General features: G+C 47.3%; 1 protein-coding gene across 1 annotated transcript in view; it reads right to left on the reverse strand.

Annotated features, from left to right (window-relative positions):
* Positions 1 to 25,173, reverse strand: part of ZBBX (zinc finger B-box domain containing) — a 1,294,113-nt gene that overhangs the window by 1,218,394 nt on the left and 50,546 nt on the right. The window contains exon 3 of the mRNA XM_069618490.1: positions 11,023 to 11,136. Within this exon, the coding sequence (XP_069474591.1) occupies positions 11,023 to 11,136 (114 nt within the window). The remainder of the gene's footprint in view (positions 1 to 11,022; positions 11,137 to 25,173) is intronic.

Here is a 25,173-nt window from a genome sequence, read left to right on the forward strand (position 1 = left end):
ATGAAGGTTGAGTGTCTGGACTTCTGGATGGAGAACCCGACCTTCCTCTTGGGAGAGAAGATCCTCTCTTTGTGGAAGACATATTGGAGGGCAGATGGTCTGGGTACCACGTTCTCCTTGCCCAATCCAGGCCAGGAGGACGTGGCAATTAGGATCATGTGTTTCCCAAACTTTCTCAACCTCCTGATTACGTGAGGAATCACAGGGACTGGAGGAAATGCATACAGAAGTGGAAATTCCCAGTCCACCACAAACGCGTCTCCTCGACCTCCTCTCGGAGGAAATTCCCTTGAGCAGTTTGCACTTCTGGGTGGCACCGGTCGCAAACAGATCCACTTGTGGGGTTCCCCAAAGGGTGAAGATCTTTTGAAGGACTTCCTGAGCTAGTTCCCACTGGTGGGAGACTGTTCTCTGCCTGCTCAGAGTGTCCGCCATTGTGTTATCTTCTCTGGCTAGGTGATAGAGAGATTCCTTCTTGTATTGCCCAGAACCAGAGCTGCATTGCCTCTCTGCACAGTGACAGTGACCCTACGCCGCCTCCCTTGTTGAGTTAGTACACGGCCACTGTGTTGTCCGTCATAATCAGGACATTTTTCCCCATACAGGGGGCAGGAAGGCCGTCAACACTAGTCTGATTGCCCTCAGCTCTATAAGGTTGATGTGCAGTTTGGACTCCGATGGAGACCAACGACCGCCGATTGTCAAATCGTTGGTGTGGGTTCCCCACCCCGTGAGTGAGGCGTCCGTCACTACTGTAATCTCCGGCCATGGCTGCCAAAAAGATTCCCCTTTGAGGATATTGTTGTTGCAAGCCCATCATAGAAGGTCCTGAGTAACTGTGCTGGGAACTTGCAGAAGATCAGACATACTCCCTGAGAATTGGGACCACTGAGTTCTGAGGGCCCATTGAAGGGATCTCATCCTCAGTCGGGCCTTTGGCACCAGAAAAATGCAGGATGCCATGAGACCAAGCAACCTCAGAAAAATCGAAGGACGGCAGATGCTGGGCATTCTGGAACTTTGATACCATCTGCAGAATGTGATGAGCTCTTGCCTCGGGAGGCTAGGCTTTCCCCGAGGAAGTATCGAGGACTACTCCGATAAGCTGGAGTCTTTGGAATGGTACCATATGGGACTTCTTGTAATTGAGGGAGAAGCCCAGTCTGTGTAGGGAGTAGCAGGTGATTGAGAGATGTTTCTGAGCCTGTTCGGGGGAAAGCGCCCTGATCAACCAATCGTCCAGGTAGGGGTAGACGTGAATCCCCCCCTCTCCTGAGACTCGCTGCCACTGGGCGGAGGTCAGCCCGAATGGAAGAACTCGAAACTGATAAAGAGAACCTCAGGTACTTTCTGTGCTTGAGATGGATTGGCACATGAAAGTAAGCATCCTGAAGGTCTAATGATACCAACCAGTCTTGGAGCTGGAGAGCCTGAAGAATTTGAGAAAGGGTTACCATCTTGAACTTGTCCTTCCTGAGGAACTTGTTCAAGTTTCTTAAGTCCAAATGGGTCTCAACCCTCCGTCCTTCATTGGGATGAGAAAGTAAGGGGAGTACCAACCCTTGTTCCTCTCCGCTACAGGTACATGTTCTATTGCACCTTTTTATAGAAGGGTTAAGATTTATGGCAACAGGAGTGGATCTGGAATTTTGACAGAGTTGGTTCCCGGTGGATGTTTCTGAGGCCTTCTTAGGAAGGGAAGGCAGTAACCTTGATCTACTGTTTCCAGTGCCTAAGCATCTGAAGTAATGCCCCGCCATTTCTTCAGATGCTGAAAGATTCTGCCTCCCACCGGGGTCTTGTGTGACAAGGTCTCAGAGTAATTTGGAGGCGGCTGCAGGAGCGGCTGAGGGTAAAGATGCTGCTGCTGAGGCTGATTTCGTACCTCTTCCTCATCCACTACGAGGGACATTTCTTTTACCTTTCTGTGCAGCCTGTCCTCTTCCTCTAACAAATGAGGAGTAGTATCGAAAAAACCGACCTCTCCAGGAAGATGAGCCCGAATAAGGTTTTTGAGGCTGTCGCATAGAGGCGCTAAGTGACTTAGCTGCCGCCTTGGAGGTCTGCAGTTTCTCTAAGCTCTCATCAGCTTTACTGCCGAACAGCCTCGATCCGTCAAAATGCATGTTGAGTAGTCTGGTCTGCACATCCGGTGCAAACCCTGACTTTCTCAACCACGCAAATCTGCGCAGTACTGTGCTTGCAGCCATGGATCTGCTGACGCTGTCAGCAGTATCCAGTCCTGATTGGAGACACTGGGCCTCATTCCGAGTACGGCGCTAACCAATGGCGCTATTAACGCCTTGGTTGACGCCGTACCCGGACCGGCAGCGCCTTGGTGGATGGCGGAATTACCGCCCCATTCCAAGGGTGGCGGGCGGTAATTCCCCAATCCCCATTTACCCTTCCCCATTCCCATTTTTGCCCCATAGGGCATAATGGGAGTGGGGAAGGCGTTAATTACGCCACCGTAAATTACGGTGGCGTAATTAACATCAAGGTCCCTTAGCGCCATGGTTTTAACAACCTGCTAAAAGCAGGTGTTAAAACCTCCATGGCGCAAAGGGAACTCGGAGTATGGCGGTAAGGGATTACCGCCACCGCTCTCGTTAGCGGTGGCCGCTATCCCTTACCGCCATACTCGGAATGAGGCCCACTCTCCCATTGCCTCCTTGCCATCTTTAACAATATTCAGAAAGCCTTCCCTTTTTTCGCCTTCTGGAATATATTCAACCGCCGTCGTAACACAATCCCACATGGTATGGCTGAACATGGCCAGGGTACAGGTAATATTAGCAGATTTAAGGGTCATACTGCCCGAGATAAACACCTTGCGAGCCCAAGCGTCCACTTTTTTATCATCCATATCCAGGGGATAGGCCGATTGTCTTGTGGAAGTTGCAGCTTGGACCACTAGAGTCTCAGGCGTAGGGTGCTTACTAAGATAATCAAGGTCACAGCTTGCTGGTCTATGAAGTGATGAAGTGGGTCCATTTGGGGGCCCTGATCCAGGATGTCGGTCCTATCATCCTGTTCAAAGGTTGGTGATGACCTACCCAGATCCATATAGTCAGCAACCCTGTTAATCAGGTTCCTGTACCCAGAGTCTGCATGTTCTGCAGGATCAGGTCTTGGAAATTCTAACTCTGGTGACGTATCAATGCCACTGGTAGAGTGAAGAGTGTCACAAAGATCTCTCATTCTGGACTCGGGGTCAATCAATTCCTCTGGTACATCCCTAGTACCAAAATTTACTCCCAATGGAGAAATAGTCTCTGAGGCGCTTTGCTCCTCGAAAATTGAGGACATAGAGGACAGACTTTAAAAAGTCTGATCTCGGTAAAGGTGTGTACCTTTCTTCTTCCTCTTGAATTTGCCTTGAGGGAATCGAAGGAATTGATAACAGAGTCAATGGGACTCATTACAGGTCGGGCGGTCCGGAATTAACAGTGGCGGTAAACCCGCCGCCACTGTTAATTCCGGACCACCCGATCCCGAGTCCTGCAGGCGGGAGGTGATCTTCCCGCCAGGTCTGACCTGGCGGGTTGAACACCTCCCACCTGCAGGTGGACGTGGAAACACCATCACGAGATGGTGCCGGTGTTTCCACTTCCCCATTGAGTCCTATGGGACTTAATGGGAATGGGGATTTACTGAATTCCGCCTCAGGAATTCCCAGGACACCAGGGCTGTAATGCCCTGGTAATTCCCGGAGTCACGGAGACGGAATGGTAATACGAGTCCGGCAGTAACCAGGAGGTTTTACCGCCGCGGTTACCGCCAGACTCGTAATGAGGCCCAATGTCTCCTTAGGCTTCGAAGCAATCGGCGCCGAACCAAAACACCAAAAGGCAGACACGGTGTGGGTCTGTGATCAACATTTTAGAACCGCAGTCGAAACACTTTTTAAACCCTGTCTTAGGAGTGGAAGGGGTCGAAGAAGGTGACATTTTCCTTTGGAAAATATGAAGCGTGCTGTTAACTCGATTGCGAAGCTATCGGAAAAGCGGAACTGAAGCCAACGGGCGCGGCACAAGCTCCTTATACTGCTTGTGACGTCGACACGCTACGGAGACCGTCGAGGGACATCAACGCCAGGACCTCATGCCTCGCGCCCTCTGCCGAGAAAAAAATGTATTCCGAAGCAGCGAAGCTGGTGAGATACGAATATCATAGAGGAGGAATACGTGTGAGGAAGTAATCCATTCAAAAGGTTTGTTTCGATGGTGTCCCTATTTTACACCTCGCCTATGGCCTACCTTCGGGTTAATGGCCAGGTGTCGGATCTGATCTTGTTGGGAAGGGGCTAAAGACAGGGGTCTCCATTATCTCCCCGATATCTTGTTTTGCTGACAGTAATTTCATCAAAAAAAATATATAGATATTTGTGGGTAGGGGCAGTAATGAAGGGGAAGGAAGGAGTATGGGGGAGCGCCCCCAAATTAAAAAAATTATTCATTTTCTTTTTGAAAAAACATGATAATTTTTGAAGTAATTACTTTGTGGAAAATTACCGCAAAGTCATTAATGTCGGCAAAGGGACATGGAACCATCTCCCCAGCGCTTTTCCTTGGCAATCGAAGCATTGGCCAAACAAATGAAAGAGGGGCACATTCATAGAAGGGTCTGGCTATTTTCCCATAAATTGGTTTTATCACTGTATGCAGATGATATAGTTCTGTATATAACCGATCCAGAGAAGGTCCATTACATCAGTAGTGTAAGAGTTCAGTGGGGTATTGTGCCTTAAAATCAATCCCCAAAAACAAGCTTGTTTCCCCTCACAGAGCGGGCAGTGCCTTTTCCGGATGGGTTGGGATTTCAGTGGCGCATGACAAACACTAGATACCTAGGGACAGAACTTGCTCGGGCATGAGGGGTTCCTTGGAAGGAGAACTATGGCAGAGTTAAGGAACAGACTGGGAATGCACTGGACAAGAGGATGAGATTACTTCTCTCCTTCTATGGCAGGATCTCTTTGGTCCAAACGGTGTTGCTACTGATATTTGTATGTTTTCTTGAAAGTACCTCTGGTGGTGCCACGCTCTTTTTTTCAGGGCTTCAAAAAGGTTATCTCTGCGTTTCTTTGGGCAGGCAGACAACCAAGGGTGAGCTGGGATAGGCTGATTGCACCATTGGATAGAGGATTGGCGCTCCCAGACTTTGAATCCTATTATTTAGCAGCTGAGGTGCACAATCTTTCCTAATGGTACGCTCCTGTCCCAGACAGACCACATATTCAGATTGAAAGGGTTTTGGCTGCACCGTCGCTCCTGACGGCGGTCGTCTTAACCAAACCGCCACACACAGGCAGGGTGCGCAATGTAGCACAGTGTACGTGCACAGCTTGGCATAAGCCGAGCAGGATTCTAGGAAATGTACCCTTGTACTCTCCACTTCTCCCCATTATACATATGCCAGAGGTTCAACTTACTAACAAACAAGTTTATATACAATGTGTGCAGAAGCTGGGATTGAGGCGGTTTCAAGACCTGTTTACTAATGAACAGTTCATCACATTAAAGGAGTTTAAGGGATTGGGGGCGTGGGGCCAGGCTACCTCTTTGCTAGATATCCTTCTTTACTTACGACTCAGGCATACCATGAAAGGAGTGTTCGATAACTTCCCCAACTCAACCGATATATTTTCTCTTCTTCACTTTTCCATAATGGCAGAGGGTGAGAGAAGTTTATTATCTTCTCTTTATGCCAAAATCCTAGCTAGTAAAGCAGGGTGGTCAGTAATGGCATATTTGAAATGGGAAGAAACTTTGGGCAACCCGATTAGAGAGGACATCTGGCAATACTGTAACCAGACGAGGTATGTTGTCATTAATAGTCAATATAAGTTGATTCATTTTAGGTATTTACACCAAACGTATTATACCCCGGTGAGCGTACACAAATTTTACCAGACATGCATGATGGTTTTGTGAGATGTTCTCACACCCCGGCCACTTTTTTGCACTTGGCATGCCAATGCTCATGGATCAAAGAATTCTGGGTTGAGATATTTCAGATATTGTGGGGGAACAGATAGAGCCAACCCCGTTGATGGCATTGCTAGGGTACACAAGGGATAATCCCGAACATGTGAGACGTCTAGTTCTGGCCAAAAGACATGTGTCTATGACATGGGAAAGTAAAGGCACACCTACGAGACACCAGTAGATGCTAGATATGATATATGATATGATATGGCATTTGTAACGCGTCTATAGACAGGTGTTTCAAGGCACGACGAGGCAAGGGAGGGGGAACAAAGGGAGGATGGACAAACAATCCTACTAGGCCAGGTGTCATTCATATCGGGCAAGTGCGTGGGAAGGGTGCAGGGACAGTGCAGTACAATGGTATAGGATAATAAGTAACGGCCAGCAAGTGGCAAGTGCATGGGTAAGTGCGGAAAGCAAGTGTTGAGGGCAGGTAAGGGGACTGTAGGGATACAGAAAGAGTCCCCAAGTGCAGGTGTTGCCTGGTGGGCAGTGCAGGTGTGAGACACTGGCGGGGGAGGACAAGGGCCCGAGATCGGGGGGTGTCCAGGAAGCCAGTGCAGTTCTGGTTACAGCCAGGAGGGCAGCAGAGGAAAGGGGGAGAAAAAGCAGAAGCAAAGAGGAAGGTTTTGAAGTGCTTCCAGAACTGGAGATGGTTCTCCTCAAGTTTAAGGGAGGCAGGGAGGCTGTTCCAGAGGGAGGCACTGGCCGAAGAAAGAGATCTACCACCAACTCGTTGTTTGGAGAAGCAACTGACCCCGAGGGAGTTGGAGGCGGAGGAGCGAAGGGCTCGAGAAGGAAGATATTTGGGAAGAGAGAGTTGAGGGTATAGATGCCACAGGCCCCAGAAGGCCTTGTCGGTGATGCAGAGGATTTCGAACTTGATCCTTGCAGCCACTGGGAGCCAGTGCAGAGATTTCAGTCCTGGAGAGATAGGATCCCTGGGTTTGAGGCCAAGGACAAGTCTCGCAGTCCTGTTCTGAATAAGTTGCAGAGGGCGGAGAGTAGAAGCAGGTAGATTTAGAAAGAGGCTGTTGCAATAGTCCAGCCTAGAGAGAACCAGGGCTCTAGAGACAGTGAGCTTCTGGGGGAAGGAGAGGAAAGGAAGAATACCTCTGAGGAAGTGTAGCTGGTAGTGTGACTTCTTAGAGACGTCAGAGATGTGAGGAGAGAAGGAGAGCGTGGTGTCGAAGATGACCCTGAGTTTTTAGCCTGGCAGGTGGGAGCAGGAAGAGGGCCAAGAGAGGCCGGCCAGAGAGCTGCAGGAAAGGAGGGAGCAGGTGTGCTGATGAGGAGGATCTCAGTCTTACTGGCATTAAGGCAGAGGTCATTGATGGAACACCACTCCTGGATAGCAGACAGACAGTCAGAGATGAGGGCAGTAGTGGAGGAGGCTGAGGGTAGCCTAAAGATGATCCGCATAGCACTAAAAGTTGGGGCAGAGAGCAGGGATGCGGTGGGCAAGGAGTGCCAGGTATTGGTTGAACAGCCAGGGGGAGAGGTTAGACCCCTGGGGGACACCACAGGTAGAGAAAAAGATAGCAGAGAGGAAGGATCCAAGTTGGACCTGGGAAGGTCGTTCAGAGAGGAAAGAAGTCAGCTACGCCAGAGCCTGTCCAGTGATACCCAGGTTATCACAGAGACGTTTGAGCAGGATGGCATGGTTGACAGTGTCAAAGGCAGAAGAGAGATCAAGCAGGATGAGGACGCAGAGGGTGTTAGAATCAAGGTTGGAGAGCATGTCTTCACGGATGTTCAGGAGAGCAGTTTCCGTGCTTCTGGCAACTCTGAAGCCAGACTGATGGTCATGAAGACAACCAACAGATTCAGTGTGGAGATTAAGCTGGGAGATGGCCAGTTTCTCAAGGAGCTTGCCCAGGAAGGGAGTGATGGAGATTGGGCGATAGTAAGCCGGGCAGGAGGGGTCAGCAGAGGGTTTCTTAAGAAGGGGATGCACAAGGGAGTGCTTCAGGGGGGATGGGAAGACTCCAGTGGCGAAGGAGTGATTGCAGAAATCAGCCAGGGCAGGAGCCAGGGAGTCAATGTGGTCCTTGATAGTTGGAGGAACAAGGGTGAACCGGTTTTGACAAGACTTTCCATAGATCGGACTTGTCTAGAAGCCTCGTCTGCGGAGAACAGGGGAAAGGCAGAGAAGGAGGGAGGAGAGTTGGCTGTAGACAGCCAGAGGAAGAGCAAGGAGTGGGGGGAGGAAGGGGATAGGAGAAGCGAGAGGACAGGATGTCCTGAGATTTAGAGATGAAGTGAGAAGCCAGTGCCGTACAGAGGGCCTGGGAGGGGACAGTAGAGATAGAGACTGTGGCAGGATTGGCCAGTTCCTTGCAGATTTTAAAGAGTTCAGCCGAGTTGTTAGATGCCGCAGAGAAGCAGGCTTGGATATGAGCTCTCTTCTTGTTTAGAACAGAGAGCTGGTATTGCCTTTGCAGCAGGCGGCAGGCTAGTTTGTCAGAGGATGTACATGAAGCACGCCATTTCCTGTCGGCCGCACTACACTTGCGTTTTAGGGCGACGAGGTCTGAGTCGTACCAGGAGTTGCACTTGGCTTTGGGCTTCAGGCAGATTCTCATGACAGGGGCAAGGATATCAAGAGCATTAGAGATAGCAGAGTGGAGCAGGGAGAGGGCTGTGTCAGGATGAGAGTCAGCCAAAGGGGGAGGGGGGTGAGAAGGTGGCGGCGAATGCCTCAGCTGACACGCACTTCATGGGTCGGATGACCGAGAAGGTGGGTGGCAGTGATGGAAGTGGCTTGGCCTGAGGAGTGGGGAGGGTGAGGTGGGAGGAGAGGAGAAAGTGATCACTCCAGGAGAGAGGAGTGGTGAGAGGGACAGAGAGGGGAAGGTCTGGGGAGATCAGAACATCCAGGATGTGCCCTGCAGAGTGAGTCGGGCCAGAGGGGAGAATAGTGAGTGAGAGAGAGTCGCAGAGGTAACAAAAGAGTCCAGAGGGAGGACAGGAGGCATCCAGATGGATGTTGAAGTCTCCAAGAAGGAGGAGTTGAGTGGTTGAGGCCAGGAGTGAGGAGGAGAGGTCTGCCCGCTCAGAGAGGAGGAAGGAAATCTGGCCAGATGGCCGATAGATAGTAGCCACAGTAAGTGAGTGGCTAAGGGAGAGAGAGAGCCTGCAGATGAGGCATTCAAAAGAGGAGTATGCCTGCTTAGGGGTGACCGTGGCAGGAATCCACTCAGGGAAGATCAGGGCAACCCCCTCACCAGGGCAGTTGGATCTGGGTGCAGAGAGGATCTTGTAGCCATCAGCTATATAATAAAGTACTGTTTGGAGATGGAGGTAGATTATATACCCACTATGAGATGTGACGCTTCCTCTTCACATTCTCGTACTGAATCCGATCATGGGAGAAGGATGCAATATACTGTATCACTTTAAGGGTGTGCTGTCTTTTTGCAAAAACTCCTTGTGATGCCCATTTGATCCATTAAATTTCTTTGTAAAATTTTGAAATGTAAAAGGAATATGCTCAGAACCAAAAGCCTGCATTTGTTATCTTATACCAGAGACTCAATGCTCTGCCTTTGCATGTTCTGCCAGCTAAGACAAATTCTCATCTGTCTCCAAAGGATTATCCGCTATTGAAACAACAAACTCTTCATCCTAGGACCCAAATACCTCCTCAAATATCAACACCCTCAGCCCTTCCCAGGCTTTCTTCTGCAAATACATCTACATTGAAACAAAGATATGCAAGCTTGGATTTATATGGAATAATGGCGTGAGCTTTGAATCGCAGATAAGGAAGGTGGTTCAGGCATTATTCTCCCAACTAAAAATCCATAGAACGTCTCTCTTTTATTTCTATTGATTCAAATCCCATAATTGTTTGAACAATTGTTAACTCATGCATTGACAAAAGCAATGCACTCTAACCTGGACTATTGGCTTTGCAACTGCGGACACTACAAATGGTCCAAAAGTAGCAATAAAGGCTCACAATCAGCCTGAAGAAATGTCAAAGCCCGACATCCGAATTTAGAAGTCTCCTGTGGATAGTGAACCAAGTAGCACTCCTCTGTAATATCCTCTTCCTGCGCTGCAAGTGTGTGGATGGTGACCCAACAAGATCCAAAGATATACCCCCACCTGCACTATCATCCATTACTAACCACCAAACCATTCCCCACTCGGTAATGTACATTCTATGTAAACATTGCTGTATGTCAAACCAAGAACATGCAAATAAAGGAAACCTGTGTATGGTGTAAATCCTGCAAAACACTGGCTTTGTGCTTTATCTTTATTGTAGCTGATTTGATGATATTGAATGATGGATTTGTACGATACACATTGCATGATAGAACACCCACATAGATACATTAATCAAGGGTACCATAATCAAGGGTCTATTCAACTTTATAGTTATCAAAAATATTTCACTGAACAAAAGTAGTTATCAGCGGGTAAGTGTTTTTGATTGTAAATTCACGTTTACCAAGTGTATGTCTTGGAAATGATGCTACCTATGCATTAAACATTAGATTTAGAAGAAAATTCTGACATTTGAAAAAAAATATAGTGAAAATCCACATTATTTGCTTGCCGGGGAAACCACTCGTTCTTGGCACAATCTTAGGAGTGTTGCTATAATTTGGTGGTAACTCTGTAGATCTATCACCAAAATCGATTGGTATCGCCACTCTGTCCGATGGAATTAACATGGAGTCACTAGTGGTGGGACGGTGGTATCCTCATTTTTGGGGGTCCAAAGAACTCCAGGGGGACTTTTTGGGAAGTAAAGCTAACAGTATTTCTGCTGCGGTAATTTAAACGATTTCTGTTACTAAAGTGGATACTGGATGTACCTCCAGCCATTTAATTAAGGTGCACTTTACCACCGGAACTTGTAGTAAGGTGGTACAGTGGTGCGGTGATGCACAATTAGTGCCACTTCAAAGCCGCTTTTTACCACACTGCCTTACTCGCAATGAGGACTGATGTACTTACTGCACATGCTGTGCTCTGCGGGAAAATAAAGTTACACGCCAAGAATTTCACTTACTGCCTTTCTTCCTTTTCTTTGTCCATGTTTAAACGCAGTTGGCTTAGTTTCTGCTCCATATCTTGATTCTCCATCTCCAGGTGCATTGTCTCTAACCGCAGCTCTTGTAATTTCCTTGAGAAGCAAAGATGACAAAGAACTTCATTATAAAGTTTAGCAATAACTTTAAACAGGATGCATTACAGTGTATGTTGGCGGATATGGCTCAATACACTTCTATTAAAGAAAGTAAACTAGTAATTCATACTAAAGATGATTTTTCTAACAATATTATGGTATATGGTATGTCACCAAAAAAACCGACTAAAATTATCGTTTTTGTTTTGCAACAACTGTTATTAAAAGTGGCCAGTAAGATAGCTCGGCTAGTTAAGCAAACAGCTTAGATATTTCCTGCATTCACGAGTAGGATTTGGGTAGTTCAGAATCAGCCCTTCATCTTTCCAACGTTGTTAAATTGCTTGCAGATAAAGTGCTAGCAAGACCTATTAACACTTAGAAACAGCTGGCATATGGCATACAGTGATATACGAAAAGGACATTATTATTGGATGTGAAGTCTGTTTTTGTGCATTTTTTCTAAGCGCGTTGTCATGCAGACAGGACGCAGGATGAAGCAGCTAGCTGAAGTGAACGTCGAAGTACATTTCCAAGATCATTTATTGGATAACAAAGACGTATTGTCTCTCTGGGAAGGGCTAGTAGGGCCCCAGTAGCAATCCTAAGCAGCTGCCGAGGGAACAGGGACGATCGAAAAGAGCATCCTGAAAGAAGACTGGTTGAGTGGGGACGAGGTAGGGAGGTCACGATGCCTACCTTTTGCTAGCAGATTCTTGTTTTCGTAGTTTTACTAGGTTGGTATAATAGGAAGCAGGAGGTGGAATGTTCCAGCCAAGAGGAAAAGTAACGTCATCCACATAACACAGAGGAACCCCAGGCCCAGAGAACTTCTTGTGAGATGATCCCAAAGTGCTATAGACTTCATGATAGAAGGGTCGTTCATACGTGGAACAAATCAACCCAATATGGAGCAGAATCAGAGTGGAAATCTGGGATACACTCATCCCAATTTAACCGCCGCCGTAAGGGGTAGAGTACCACCATAGAGAAGGCCTCTATGATCCTATTGTCCAGCAGACGGAGGATTTCTAATTTGCAGGGCAAACTTAAACAATAAAGAGAAACAAAAGTAGACGTGTTATGACAAATGAAAACGTGGTCTAGAAACTCTCAAATGGCCACAGTACTCTAGTTCAGTGAACAACTTGACTTTTAGAAGATCTAAGAGTTAATACAGAACTAGCAAGAGAACTCTGTTCCAGCAGCCCTGCAACCTCACAAAATGTAGATCAGGAATAAGAAATACAAGAAAAACAAATAAAGAATGGGAGCAACCTATTAAGGCAAAGAAGGCGACATAATCCGTTTCTTGTTTCATTGTAATGCAGGTAGTGAAGGATTCATATAAATACACATTTCAGCCCCATTTTCCTTCCTGCCTTCCTAACATAAGGGCAGAGAGAGCACAGTGAGCCAAGTCTGTTAAAAAGGTTACTCCTGTCCCTTTCTAAAGGACCATATATGCTGTAATTATTGCCTGCACAGTTATATAGTAGTGCATGTTATAACTGCAAAATATGTGTTTACTGGCGTTACGTGTCATCAAGATGATAAAGACATCATCAATAGGGCCAATAATATCTTGGACACATGCTATGGCATAGTAGTCTGATGTGAGCCTCTTCAGTGACATAATATCTATTGGTAATGATAAGCAAAGCCTCATAGGCCTCATAACCTTGATTCCAACACCCCTCTGTCCTCATCTTACTTGATCTCTCTTCTGCCTTTGACATGGTCAACCATGACATCCTGCTCAATCATCTCCATGATAACCTGGGTATTACTGATCAGGGCCAGGCTTGGCTGACTTCTTTCCTCTCTGATCGACCCTCCCAGGTCCAACTTGGGTCCTTTGTCATCTCAATCTCCATCTCTACCTGTGGTGTTCCTCAGAGGTCTCACCTCTCTCCCTGGCTGTTCAACCAATACTTGGCACTTCTTGCCCACCACATTGCCGCTCTTTTCCCCAACTTTCAGTGCTATGCGGATGACACTCAACTCATTTTCAGGCTCCCTTTCGCCACCTCCTCTCCTTCACTCATCTCTGATTGTCTCTCTGCTATCCAGGAGTTGTGTGCCGCCAATGATCTCTGCCTTAATGACAGTAAGACCAAGATTCTCCTCATTGGCACACCTGCTCCCACCTTTCCCGTCACTCTCTGGCCGACCTCTCTTGGCCCTCTTCCTGCTCCCACCTGTGAGGCTAAAAACCTCAAGGTCATCTTCAACTCCAAACTCTCCTTCTCTGCACATCTCTGAGGTCTCCAAGAAGTCACACTACCAGCTGCACCTCCTCAGAGGTATTCTTCCAGCCCTCTCCTTCCCCAAGAAGCTCACAGTCTCCACAGCTCTGGTTCTCTCTAGGCTGGACTACTGCAATAGCCTCTTTCTAAATCTGCCTGCCTCTACTCTTCGCTCTCTGCAACTCATCCAAAACAGGACCGCAAGACGTGTCCTTGGCCTCAAACCCAGGGATCGTTTCTCTCCAGGGCTGAAATCTCTGCACTGGCTCCCAGTGGCGGCGTGGATTAAGCTCAAAACGCTCTGCATTGTCCATAAGGCCTTCTGGGGCCGCAATACCTTCATCTCTCTCTTGCTAAATATCTTCCTTTTCGAGCTCTTCACTCATCTGCCTCCAACTCCCTCAGGGTCAGCCGCTTCTCGAAGCAATGAGTTGGTGGTAGATATCTTTCTTCTGCTGGGGCCTCGCTCTGGAACAACCTCCCTGCCTCTCTGAAGCTGGAGAAGAACCATCTCCGGTTCCGGAAGCACCTCAAGCCCTTCCTCTTTTTTTCTGCTTTCTCTCCTCTGCTCCCTTGATGATCTCCTGATTGAAAATGAAATGTAACTGCACTGGTCTACCTGGCTACCCTCCGATTTTGGGCCCAGGTCCCCTCTCTGCCATTTTCACACCTGCACTGCCCCCGTAGCAACCATTGCACTCAGGGACTGTTTCTGTATCCCTACAGCCCCCTACCAGCACTTGACACCTGATGTCTGCCCTTACCCTGCGCTTGCTCTTCTTATTTATTGTCTTTAGCTATTTTGTTTTATGGTTATCTTTTGTACTGCACTGCACTGCCCCTCCCCATTCCCCCAAGGACTTCTCCCCTGCCCCCTTCCCCTGCACTTGCGCGATCTCAATGTCACCTGTCCTAGTAAGATCTCTGTCTCTGTCTTCCCTCTTATCCCCCTCCCTTGCCTCGTCGCGCCTTGAAACACTTGTGTATAGGCGCGTTATGAATACCACATCATATATCATAATGGTGAAATAATACCTTTAGTACTTCACAGAAGCTACATGGGCTACAGGGAAGGCACTGCTACTTCTCCAACCATGTTGTGGATGCCCGCGTACAGGACAGCATATTTCTTTCAGCAGGTTTTACATGATGTTGTTAACCATGGGATGCACAAACTGGCATGCTTCTCAGCTATGCACACAAGCCTTGCATATTTCTTCATGCTATGAGGTTCCTCACCAGGGCCACCTTCAGCAATTTTGGGGCCCTGGGCATGAACATCTTTGGGGCCCCCCCACCGCCAAACCAAAGGAATTAAGGGATCAAGAATACTGGTTGCACCCCCCCACCCGTCGCGCTCACAACATATAGGTTGATATGCTGTTTTACAGCATAATAAGCACGTTTACTCCCTTTAAGTGCCCATGCCCTCTTCATTCTTGCTCTAATAATGATAAACAAGTAGCATTGGAAGACCAACATTAGCAGTCTACAAAGGGGATACTATTCTAGTACATACAGGATACTTTTTATCAATAACATCCAGGAAGGTAGATGTAGTATTAATGCAGGACTGTATGTAAAAGGTACATGTAACCCATAATAGACAGAGAACTCACATTAGCTGCCTCAGAGAATGCAATAGTGCTCATGCATGGATAGAGACCACCAATTGGAAGGAAGGAGAACGCTACACATACCGTAGCATGGATAGTGGAGGCAGATTAGAAGCTACAAGGAAGGTGTCTTTATCCAGACAGACTGAGATTAGAAGTGGGATATGGTTTTCAAATAGTGTTGCCATTAGATATCAAAGGAACAAATGCCTGTGCTGTGCGATATACATATGCTCACTATTAACACAGTGAAACCATTAATAAGGCTTTTATGAAGGTCATACCATGAGAAGGCAATCACTCGGAAGGGCTGACAATTTTTAAAGGTTTAGGGCTAGCAATATTGAGAGGTTCAGCAATACAAGATTAAATGAGATGCCCAGGATCACACATTGGTTAAGGGGTGAAGCTGGGATTTGTGCCAACTCTGCAATGTCTGCCTTTGAACACTTTCTTTTCCAGTTCTTACCATGAACTACAACAATCTGATTTTAATTTTTAAAAAACGGACTTGGAAAGTACACAAATCACATTACCAAACATGCCCATGTTTAAACAAAATATTATCGAAGGGTGTTATGCAAAAAGGGAATGATTCTAGCTTCATTCTCTCCATCATCAAGGGAAGTATATAAGAACCAGTATACCAATCAATGTGATTTAACACATTTAATCTGGGTTTGTCTTTTGTATTTTAAAGCTTTAAATACTTCCAAAACAATGACTTGTGACATTTTCATTTATAAACGTGCATAAAAACTTTTGACTTTTACCAAAAAGCAAACAGTTTTTTGTGTCAAACAAGCAGACCTTAAAATATGCTTGTCGAAGGCCTGCAACATATGGCCAGCTCTCTTCTGTCCACCAACCCTTCGACCCAAATGGCCTACATAAGAAGAAAGATCGAGTAATGGGCTAAGTGATACCAGCACCATGCAAGAAGGCAAACCTCACAGAAGACAGCACAGTAATGTAAGATGTATTGGATGATTTGGCCAGGATCACTGTATCCTCTGCTAGCAAATCCAGGATACAAACATGAACGCTGGCATTACATAGTCTTGAATTTGGATATTTATTAACCTCTTGGACTAACGGCTTATGTCATTGTTGGAGGCGATTGCCTAGGTTTTACAACACCCCATGTGAACAAACCAATTTCTAGACCTTCACCATACGGATGATATGTTTGTTTTTATAGCAACCCCTATCTGGTACAGGTACATTGCTGAGAATAGCAGATGGTGTTCTGCAAAACCAAGTACATATGCAGGCAGATTTATAAACTTCAGACATAGGAAAGGCTCACCTAGCCTTGCTGGAATGTGATATTCTAGTTTTGCAAATGAACTCATATCTCTGCAATGGGTGCTTCACACACTGAGCTAACTTCTGAATCATTGTGGCCCTCAATCAATATGCATTTCACCATTGCCTATTGCACATGATCAACATAATTCCCACAGGAAGGAAGGGATGCTACAGTGTTGTGCCATAAAGAACACACAAACTATGAATACCACAGTGAACACAGAAAGCAATACATGATGAATGGATCAAGGCAGAATGCACTTGCCAAAACAGAATGGCAATGGGTTTAGAGCCTCAGCAGCACCCCATAAAATATCCTGACATGTGCTGTTTAAGACTGGTGAACAATGTAATCTTACTTCTTCAGATCAGCTAGCCTTGTGGGCAAGTGCCCCTTTTGCCATCCCCTAAAAACGACTGTTCTTCATGTCTCCGGGAACAATAACTTTAAGAAAACAGTGATGTATTGTGAATCAATGTAACAATGTTTTAGGAAGCGTTTACCTGTACACTCAAGTGCTCAATGTCTCCACGGTCTTTGCCTTTGCATCACAAAATACAGTATTTCTCAGTTCTCTAGCAATGTTGGACTTGAAGTCTCAGCAGGTAATTACCCTCAGTTTCTCAATGTGCCTATAGTTTACCCATTAGCGCAGCCGAGGCTCCTGCAGACTCAATTGATAAGGGAGGCCCCTTGTTAAAGGGGGCCTTCAGCAAGAAATCTCCAAATTGATCTGGCAAGTTCCAGAGGAGCACATCACCATGCAACTAATTCCCTGACCTGACCCCCTCCCCCACCCCCCGAGGTCACTAAAGCATCAGAGAGAGAGAGAGAGAGAGTGTGAGTGTGAGTGTGAGTGTGAGTGTGAGTGTGAGTGTGAGTGTGTGTGTGTGTTTTACAATGACCATGACTGTCAGATTGTGGATGTAGCTTCATGAAAATGATCTAAAGTGCCAATTACTAGCATATATTAGGGCTGAAGCTTCACAAGGGTGGCTTACAGTAAACACACTAGCATAGATGGTTACTGCATCTTATGAAAGTAATTTGCAGTACAGCTTGTCACTGCAGCTTCACGAAAATAATTTACAGTGACTATATGGTAAGATTGTAGCCACAGCTTCATAAAACAGCAGTGGCCATATTGACATTGACTGTCATACAACAACTACAATGGCATAGATTGTGGCCACAGATTTATGAAAGTCTTTTATAGTGGCAATGCTGGCATATATCATGGGCGCAACTGCATGAAAGTGACTTGCTATGGCAATACTGTTGTATGTTTTGGACATCATGAAAATGTAAAATGCTCATGTGTGCTATTGGCGCAATGACATCGGCTGGATTTTGTTCAGTGTTATCCTAGAGATCCAATTGTAAATTGTATGGCCTTTTACCCAATAGTTCTCTAAATTGCACCATTTAAAACCATTCTTTAAAAAATACCCTCCTGCCGTCCCAGTTTAATTCCCCTGCAACACCTATGGCTCCCTCGCTGCACTCGGCCCTGCGAGGAACTCCCTACACCAACAAATTTAATGACATACATGGGACTACCTGATAAGCCTAGAATGAAATCCTTGTGTTTGGCTGAAGGCAATGCAAGAGTAAACCCAACGGCAGGAGAAAAGGAGGACGTCTCTGTAATACAAGACGCATATTTAACTGTTCCGAGGAAGAAGAGGAGAGTGGAACCTGATACACAAGGGAATCGTCCCCACCCACAACATCATTATGCCGACAAGAGGAGGACCAACATCATTACATCGACAAGAGGAGGAGCACAAGCTAGTCATGGAGCCTTTGACTTGTAGAGGGAGAGAACACGAGGACGAGATGCTGGAGATCTGGCACGTGCAGATTCAGGAAGAGTCTCAGGTCGACAGGGAGAGAAGCAAGCAATCTGGTAGTAGCGTCACCACGAGCTGGATGTGGTGGGCAGTGTTAGGAAAGTTTCCCATTTATGTGTAATTTTCCCTCCAGTTGGGAACCCCCCCAACTTTTTGCTGCCGTTTAAACACCATAGTCTGACTTTTGCCAGTGAAGCACAGTCTTCAGCTGCACTCCACTGGGCCTTCGCTCACTTTATTATTGGAAAACTGACATGCCCTTAAAGACAGTCAGAACTGGGAGACTTTGGGCCCCATTAGTAGTGTGCCGGTCCGGTAACAACAGTGCCGGTAAGCGTACCAGCATCGTTGTTATCGGACTGGCACACTCCAAGTCTGCGGACGGCTGCCGTCCCGCCCGCAGGCTAACACGGAAGCACTGGCACCGTTATTAACAGTGCTTCCGTCATCCCCATTCCCATTGAGTCCTATGGAACTCGAATGGGGATTAACGATTTTCTGGCACCTGACTTCCAGGAACACCGGGGTCGTAATCCTCATGTGTTTCCGTGAAGCCAGGTGCTGGAAAAATTCACAAGTCCGGCAGCAGCTTGACGGTTTTACCGGCACGGCTACCGCCAGACTTGTAATGAGGCCCTTTGTTTCTCTTAGTCTTTTCCAGTGTTGCAACTTTTCTGCAACATGTTACAATGTACTTTACAGTATAGTGTGCTTGGGTATTCCTTTCATTTCCAAAGACCCTAGACTCCCTCAAAGGATTTTTGTAGAAGTGTAGATGTTCCTTGGACAGGGCTGGTGGCAGCTTATCTTTACGCTAATTTTTAACCCTTTCTTGCCATGCAAACCGCATTTACTGCGGTTGGCACAGGAAGATGGCCTTGCTCCAAAATGGCCATGCCACTTTGTCCTGTCCTTTGGCCATCTTGCCCCTTTACCTTCCCCAGGTCGAGCCGACCCAGGTCAGTCCTTATTTGGGCATTCATTCTCCCATGAAATGCCAAGTTTTTGCAGGCTTCTGCATGCCTTGTGTGTGTGCCCAATCATATAATATCACAGTAATTAGGGTGTGTGCCGCCAGGATGTGGTCTGGACTGTCTAGTCCACCTCACTGATGAGGGCTGACTAGACCACAACACGTGTCTGGGGTTGCTGTTGGTACTCTTGTTCAGAGGAGAATTGCCAAGCATTTCGGTGCTGGACTGCCCCTGGGCAGGACAAAGACTGATATGCAGGGATAGTTCTCCTCTGTGAAAGGGACAGGGAGCAAAAGACTTGGTTGTGACTCTCCCGGGGGCCATCCACCCAAGAACAGGTAAATGGGCCGTGTTCGTGGCGGTAGAGGGACTCCCAGAACCCCACTTGTCTTCAATAAATGTACATGTACATTTAAAATATATATACACCTGACTGGGAGTGATTTGTAGTGTCCTTTACTGTGTGTGATCGTTGAGGTCTTTCACACCCTCCCCCCTCCCAAGACCTAGTCTTGACCACCGCCAATGCTACCTTGAATGGTCTGGCTTGTCCAGAAGGTTACCCTGTTGCAAGAAACTAGGCTGGCCTTCTGAACCTCTGTCCACCAGGTCAGAGTTCAGAAATCCATCTTAACATGCAGGACGCCCCAAGAACAACGCCGATAGTGCTAATGAAGGAAGCAAGGCGCGCTTCCAATGATCAGCACCAGTGTGAAGCATGAGACCGACACGGACCCAAGAACGCAAAGTCGAGATAGAGAGAACAGTCCCAAGCGAAAGCTGAGCCCAACCACGGCCCCTATCAATTAACATGTACCTGGGTGACCAGCAGAAGCAGGAGGCCTGCAGGATATTGCTATCACTTACAGAAAACTTGTCCCAGTCACACGAACGAGAAAGCAGGGTTAAAGTTGTGTGATGGGAGTTGGCGACAAATGAGTGACCGTGAGAGGGAAGAGAGTTATGAAGCCGTCACCTCATCCCAGTATAAACAACGAGCTATCAAATATGCAACAAAGCCAAGTAAAAAGTGAAAAGCCTAGAAGAAAGGGGCTGAGCCCTCAAAAGTGTTGTATTTCCAATAAGTAAAGAGATACTCAACCCAGAGGTGAAAAGCCTAGACGAGAGGCACTGAGTCAATACTGCTGGGATATACCCAGTCAGATCTGAGATGCTATAAGACTGAGAATTACTGGGGATAATAGAAGCTTACTAAGAGCAGAGTAAAACCCTAACCAGGTTCTCTTGGAGGGAAGACCTGGGAAGAAACTACAAATAACAATCTCTGTATTAAGAAAGGTTACCTTGGAGGACAAAAAGCAGATCACAAAAAGCACAAGAAAGAAAAGTGTTCTTGAGGAACTACAAGAGTTGACCACAGAGAATATCTGTTCTACCAAGAGGACATATAATTCAAGGAGTTATTGAATGGACTGGAGGAGAGACCAGGCAAAGACAAATCATTCCCTAAGTTAGTTAACAATAGTGCCAGGGCCAGATAGGGTAGTTTGGGCTGAGGACATATTTTCTTTTGAATTTATGACAACGGACCAACACCTTTAGTTTCTTTAGATAGGTAGGGTACTACCTTTAGTGATAGATAAGGAACGTTAGGCATTCTACTTATAATTTTCATTAAAGGGACGATAGCTCAGAGGCAACGCTGAGCAACACTAGTACGAATCCCGGATCAACCTCAGGTTTTAAGCTTGTTATATATACCTGCACTTGCACAATCCAAATGTACAAGGTCTAGTAGGGTCGTTCCTCCCTCCCCACTTGCCTTGTTGCGTCTTGAGAAACACACTTGTATAGGCGCATTACATCTGGTGGAAGCAGCTTCCCGGTCAAAGCAGCATTAACCCCCCCCCCCCCACGCTGAGAGCGGATCAAACCTTTCTGAAATTTAGACATAACACCATCAATTGGCTCAGATATAAAGACCACTAACTTTTCAATTGACGTCGGCCTCCAAGATTCTTGACCTTCCCGTAGATCTAACTGTACAAAGATATTGTATAGCTCATTTTATGCTGAACTTGTAAATTTTTGTAATCTTACATTTTGTACCCCATTGTGTATGTACTTAATCTGTACATAATCCACATTGTATTTCATTTGTAAATCCCTGTATATTTCTCCTGTAACTTGTGTAACCATAAACTGAAAGTATGCATGTATCCTCTTTATCTTCTGCGCCCTGATATCCCTGGGTGTGGCGCGCATTACAAATAAACAAACAAACAAATGAACAATTACACATTAAAAGAAATTGAATCATGACTTCCGAGTATCCGACCCCTTCCGACCGCCACACATCACTAAAAACACTCAACTGATACCTCTGACCTTGAAGTGTTTACAGTGCCAGTGCCCTCGACCCCAGGGGCTTCCAGTCCTAATTTCACTAAGAGCTGCCTCAACCACTGGCACGCGCAAGATATTACTGTCCATCTACAGAGGTGGCTAGTAAATTTGTGTGCAAGAGGCCTGGCATCGCCCCTGTGATTCTGGAAATGCCTTCTAGAGGGACAGGGCCTCCTAGTCCTTGTCCTACCACTTCTCTGTGGGTGTTTTCTCTGTGTTTCTGCCACTGAGGCATAGCCTGGACCTCTGGCAGTGCAGCACATCATGCTTTCCTTTTGCTGAACAACACCCATGGGATACCCTTATGGTACGCATGGGTGGGGGTTCACCCGTGTACCACTTATGTGTTTTTGGGCACCTGTGTGTTGCCCACAGAGCAGGGTATGGGCTTGTGGCAGCTACATGCTGACTTGGCAGTGGCACAGAGTATCCCCCATTTTTGGGACACACAGGCCCTGCCATAGGAAGCAATGTATTCCAGAAAGCAGGCAAGATGGTCTATGTGGTCTCTTGGTTTCTATTGCCTTTTACCTTGTATCACCCCAAAGTCCTGAGGAGCCCTGCCTCTGTTCCTTCCCCCTGATTGGCTGTTGGGTGGAAATACCATATATGGCTCTGGGGATGCCTCATGTCAGACTGAAAGCAGCCTTCCAAGAAGCTGTGTGTTGTGGGTACACCCGATGAGTGGGACCTGTATGAATGGAGCCTGAAGTGAACTCACATTTTATGTTGTGGGTGCCGGGTTTCTGTGTGTGTTACAAGATGAACAAGACAGCCCTTACTGAAACGCACATGAAAGCACTATAGTTTGCTGAAAGGCTGAGTACTCCCCCCCCGACCCCCTCCACCCCCAATCCATATTTTTTGTTATCGGTGTCTGGGTGTTATGAATGGGCTGAATGTGTGTGCGCCTGAATGGCTGCCTGCCTGCATGAATGCCCTTCTGCGTGATTGGTTGACTGAGCCGTGCTCAACCTGAGTGAATGGGAACTAATGTGTATAACAGGGGACCTCTCACTTACCATCTTGTTCAGAAGCTGAAATCGAAGCTGAAGCAAGAAGAAGCTGTCCTTTGAAGCACAGCTGGAGGACAAGTCTGCTGCTGCATATTCTTCATGAAATCCAAAAGCTGATGTGTTCGTCCAAGGACTGATCCAGAGAGGACTTGCAAAGGCAAAGAGTCCTCTCCCAGAGCTACGAGGGACCATCGTGCAACCTGCTACTCTTCATCAAAGTATCCTGGAAGCCAGCCATGTGTGCCTGACATCCGGAGATGGGGTCTTTAAAGTCCTGAAAAGGAGTGCCTGGACATCTCGAGTCTGTGAAGTCCATTGATGTCATCCAGAGCCCAGAGGTGCGTTTCGTGACTGCTGGAAGTCGTCGCGTTCTACCGCCCAGAAGAGGGGGGTACCATGGCATAGTGCTGCTGGAAACCCAGAGCTGCAAAAGTTCCAAACTGCCCAAGAACATTTCAAAGGACATCCTTGCCATCATCACTGACCACCTTATCCTGCCGGAAAGAGTCCAGAGTCGCTGGGTGCAGAGGAAGGTCCCTCTGTGGGTTTCCCGCCACCAGAAGTGAACAAAGATGTTCCAAGGGTCCAGACTTGGTGAGGGGCCAAGGTCCACTCCAGTGGTTGCGTCCAGGTCGCCAGAAGCCACCCTGAGGTCCATGCTGCAGCTGCAGCACCAAAAAGGTGAGAACCGCGATATTTCAAAACCCGACACCATAAGTGACCTATGCACCTGTCGCCGCCAGAAGTCATCGAAGGGTGCCAGGGGTCCTACTCCCATCTACCAAGCATTTAATGAGCCCACAGCAACTTTCACCTTCACAGGAATTCTACCATCAGAGAAAACGCTGACCAAATGAGAGCACCGCGAAGAGTAAAACGGCTGCACTTCAGAAAGATCTTGATTCCATTTTTTTGTTTTGTGGACTCAGCATCCCAGTGGCTCCTTCTTCCAAGGGTGGGGGGGGTGTAACGCTCACCTGATTCCCGTAGAGGCGCCGGTCTTGACTGGGCGTATACCGTATCTTCGAAGGTGATGTTTAACACACGGCTGGCATTTTGGGCTGGACCTCTGTGCACTGTATGTCTGACTCGAAGGGTAAGATGTCTGCAGATAGAAAATATGGGATTAAGGAACTGGGTTATTGAATGTCTCTCTCTTCTTCCCTTTCTCTTCTCCTGTAGAACCCCAAAGGTTAACGCTCTCACCTTAGGTAAGTGAGCGCCGTGCTCTCCATCTGCCTCGGGGCAGGGTGCTGTAACCAGTTTCTTCACTGGATAAGGGGAGCAGGCCTCTTGACTTCAGAGGACTGCTGTCCGTCGTTTACTGCACGAACGGTAAGTTTCGAGTAATTCTAATGTCTTTAAAGTCTTTAGTAATGATGTTTCTTGTTTTGCAGGGTTCCGGCGATGGCGGATGACGGGCTGAAGTGAGTTGAAGATGGAGCCCGTGTGATGAATAGAAGCGCCTGGAAGCACTTAAGTAAGCGCTTGTTGCCTGCTTCACGATGCGCTCTAACTGTCTTTTTATTTTGCAGGTACAAGTTCGGAGCGGCTGCAGGGTGCCGGAATACCCACTGGGTTAGATGTGGAAAGGAGTAATGGCACGTGAGTATTAAAGTTCCCCAATGTCTTTAAACGCACCTTGTTTTGTCTTTCAGATGCGGGATGCAGCGCCGAAGGCCTCCGGAGCGTGCGAAGAGTTGGTAAGCCTTTGTCTTTCAGATGCCAGAATGCAGCGCGAGGCGTTGGTGACAGCCGATGGACCAGGTAAGTGAAGAGCTGTCTCTGAAGACCGTAATGCTAACCTGTTCTTTCTTGTCTTTATAGGTGTTGCTGAAGACTGGATTCAGGATGGTAAGCCTTTTTCCTTAGGCCCAGGATCAGATGCAGAAGACACGATGAGCGTTCTGCTGCAGAGGATGCAGAATAACGCAAAGCAAGATTCATCCATCGGGTGTGGTTTAAATAGCCTCCTGTAGTGCTTAGGTGACTCCTTCCACAGCCACGCCTAGGTAAGAAAAGAGTTCCTGCTTTCCAGAAGAGTTCCAGTGTTCTGAATCTAGGGAGTGGCTCCTGCCCCACCCAACAGGAAAAGTAGTTCCAAACAGAAGAGGATCAGAGGCTCAACTGGCAGGCAAGTAAGCAGCATGGTCTGCTGCAGGTAAGTCCACCCAAGCATTATGAGCCCGGCGCTTCCAGTGCTGGGACTGGGCATATTTATGAGCCTGGTGCCACTGGTGCCAGGACTGGGTCCAAAAGGTCCCAATTGGGACTGGCTGGCACTCGGAACCCGGGTTATGGATCTGCTTCCAAGGGAGTTGGGAAAACCCTGACCTTTTGGAAGCAGAGATCATGACAGGGGGTCGATCATGAGGGGGAATCATTGCGTGAAACCTAGAAACTCTGCCACTTCACCTGCCAAGGCACCAAAGGTACCATGACAAGGAAGAGCATCCTCTAGCCTCTGGAGTCTTCCAGGGGTCCCAGATTCGTCTGGCATTGTGTGCTCCTGTGGCCTCCCAGGTACTTTGGGGTGGTAGAACCTTTTAAAAGAAAGCAGAAGGTTATTGAACATTATTGGACTGGGCTGTAAAAGATAAGTTACTCCCTCACTTTTCCATTATAGGTTGCCCAGGTGGGGGATCCT

The sequence above is a fragment of the Ambystoma mexicanum genome, chromosome 10 (genome assembly GCF_040938575.1).
Source record: "Ambystoma mexicanum isolate Mex_15411 chromosome 10, UKY_AmexF1_1, whole genome shotgun sequence".
NCBI classification, from domain to species: Eukaryota; Metazoa; Chordata; class Amphibia; order Caudata; family Ambystomatidae; genus Ambystoma; species Ambystoma mexicanum.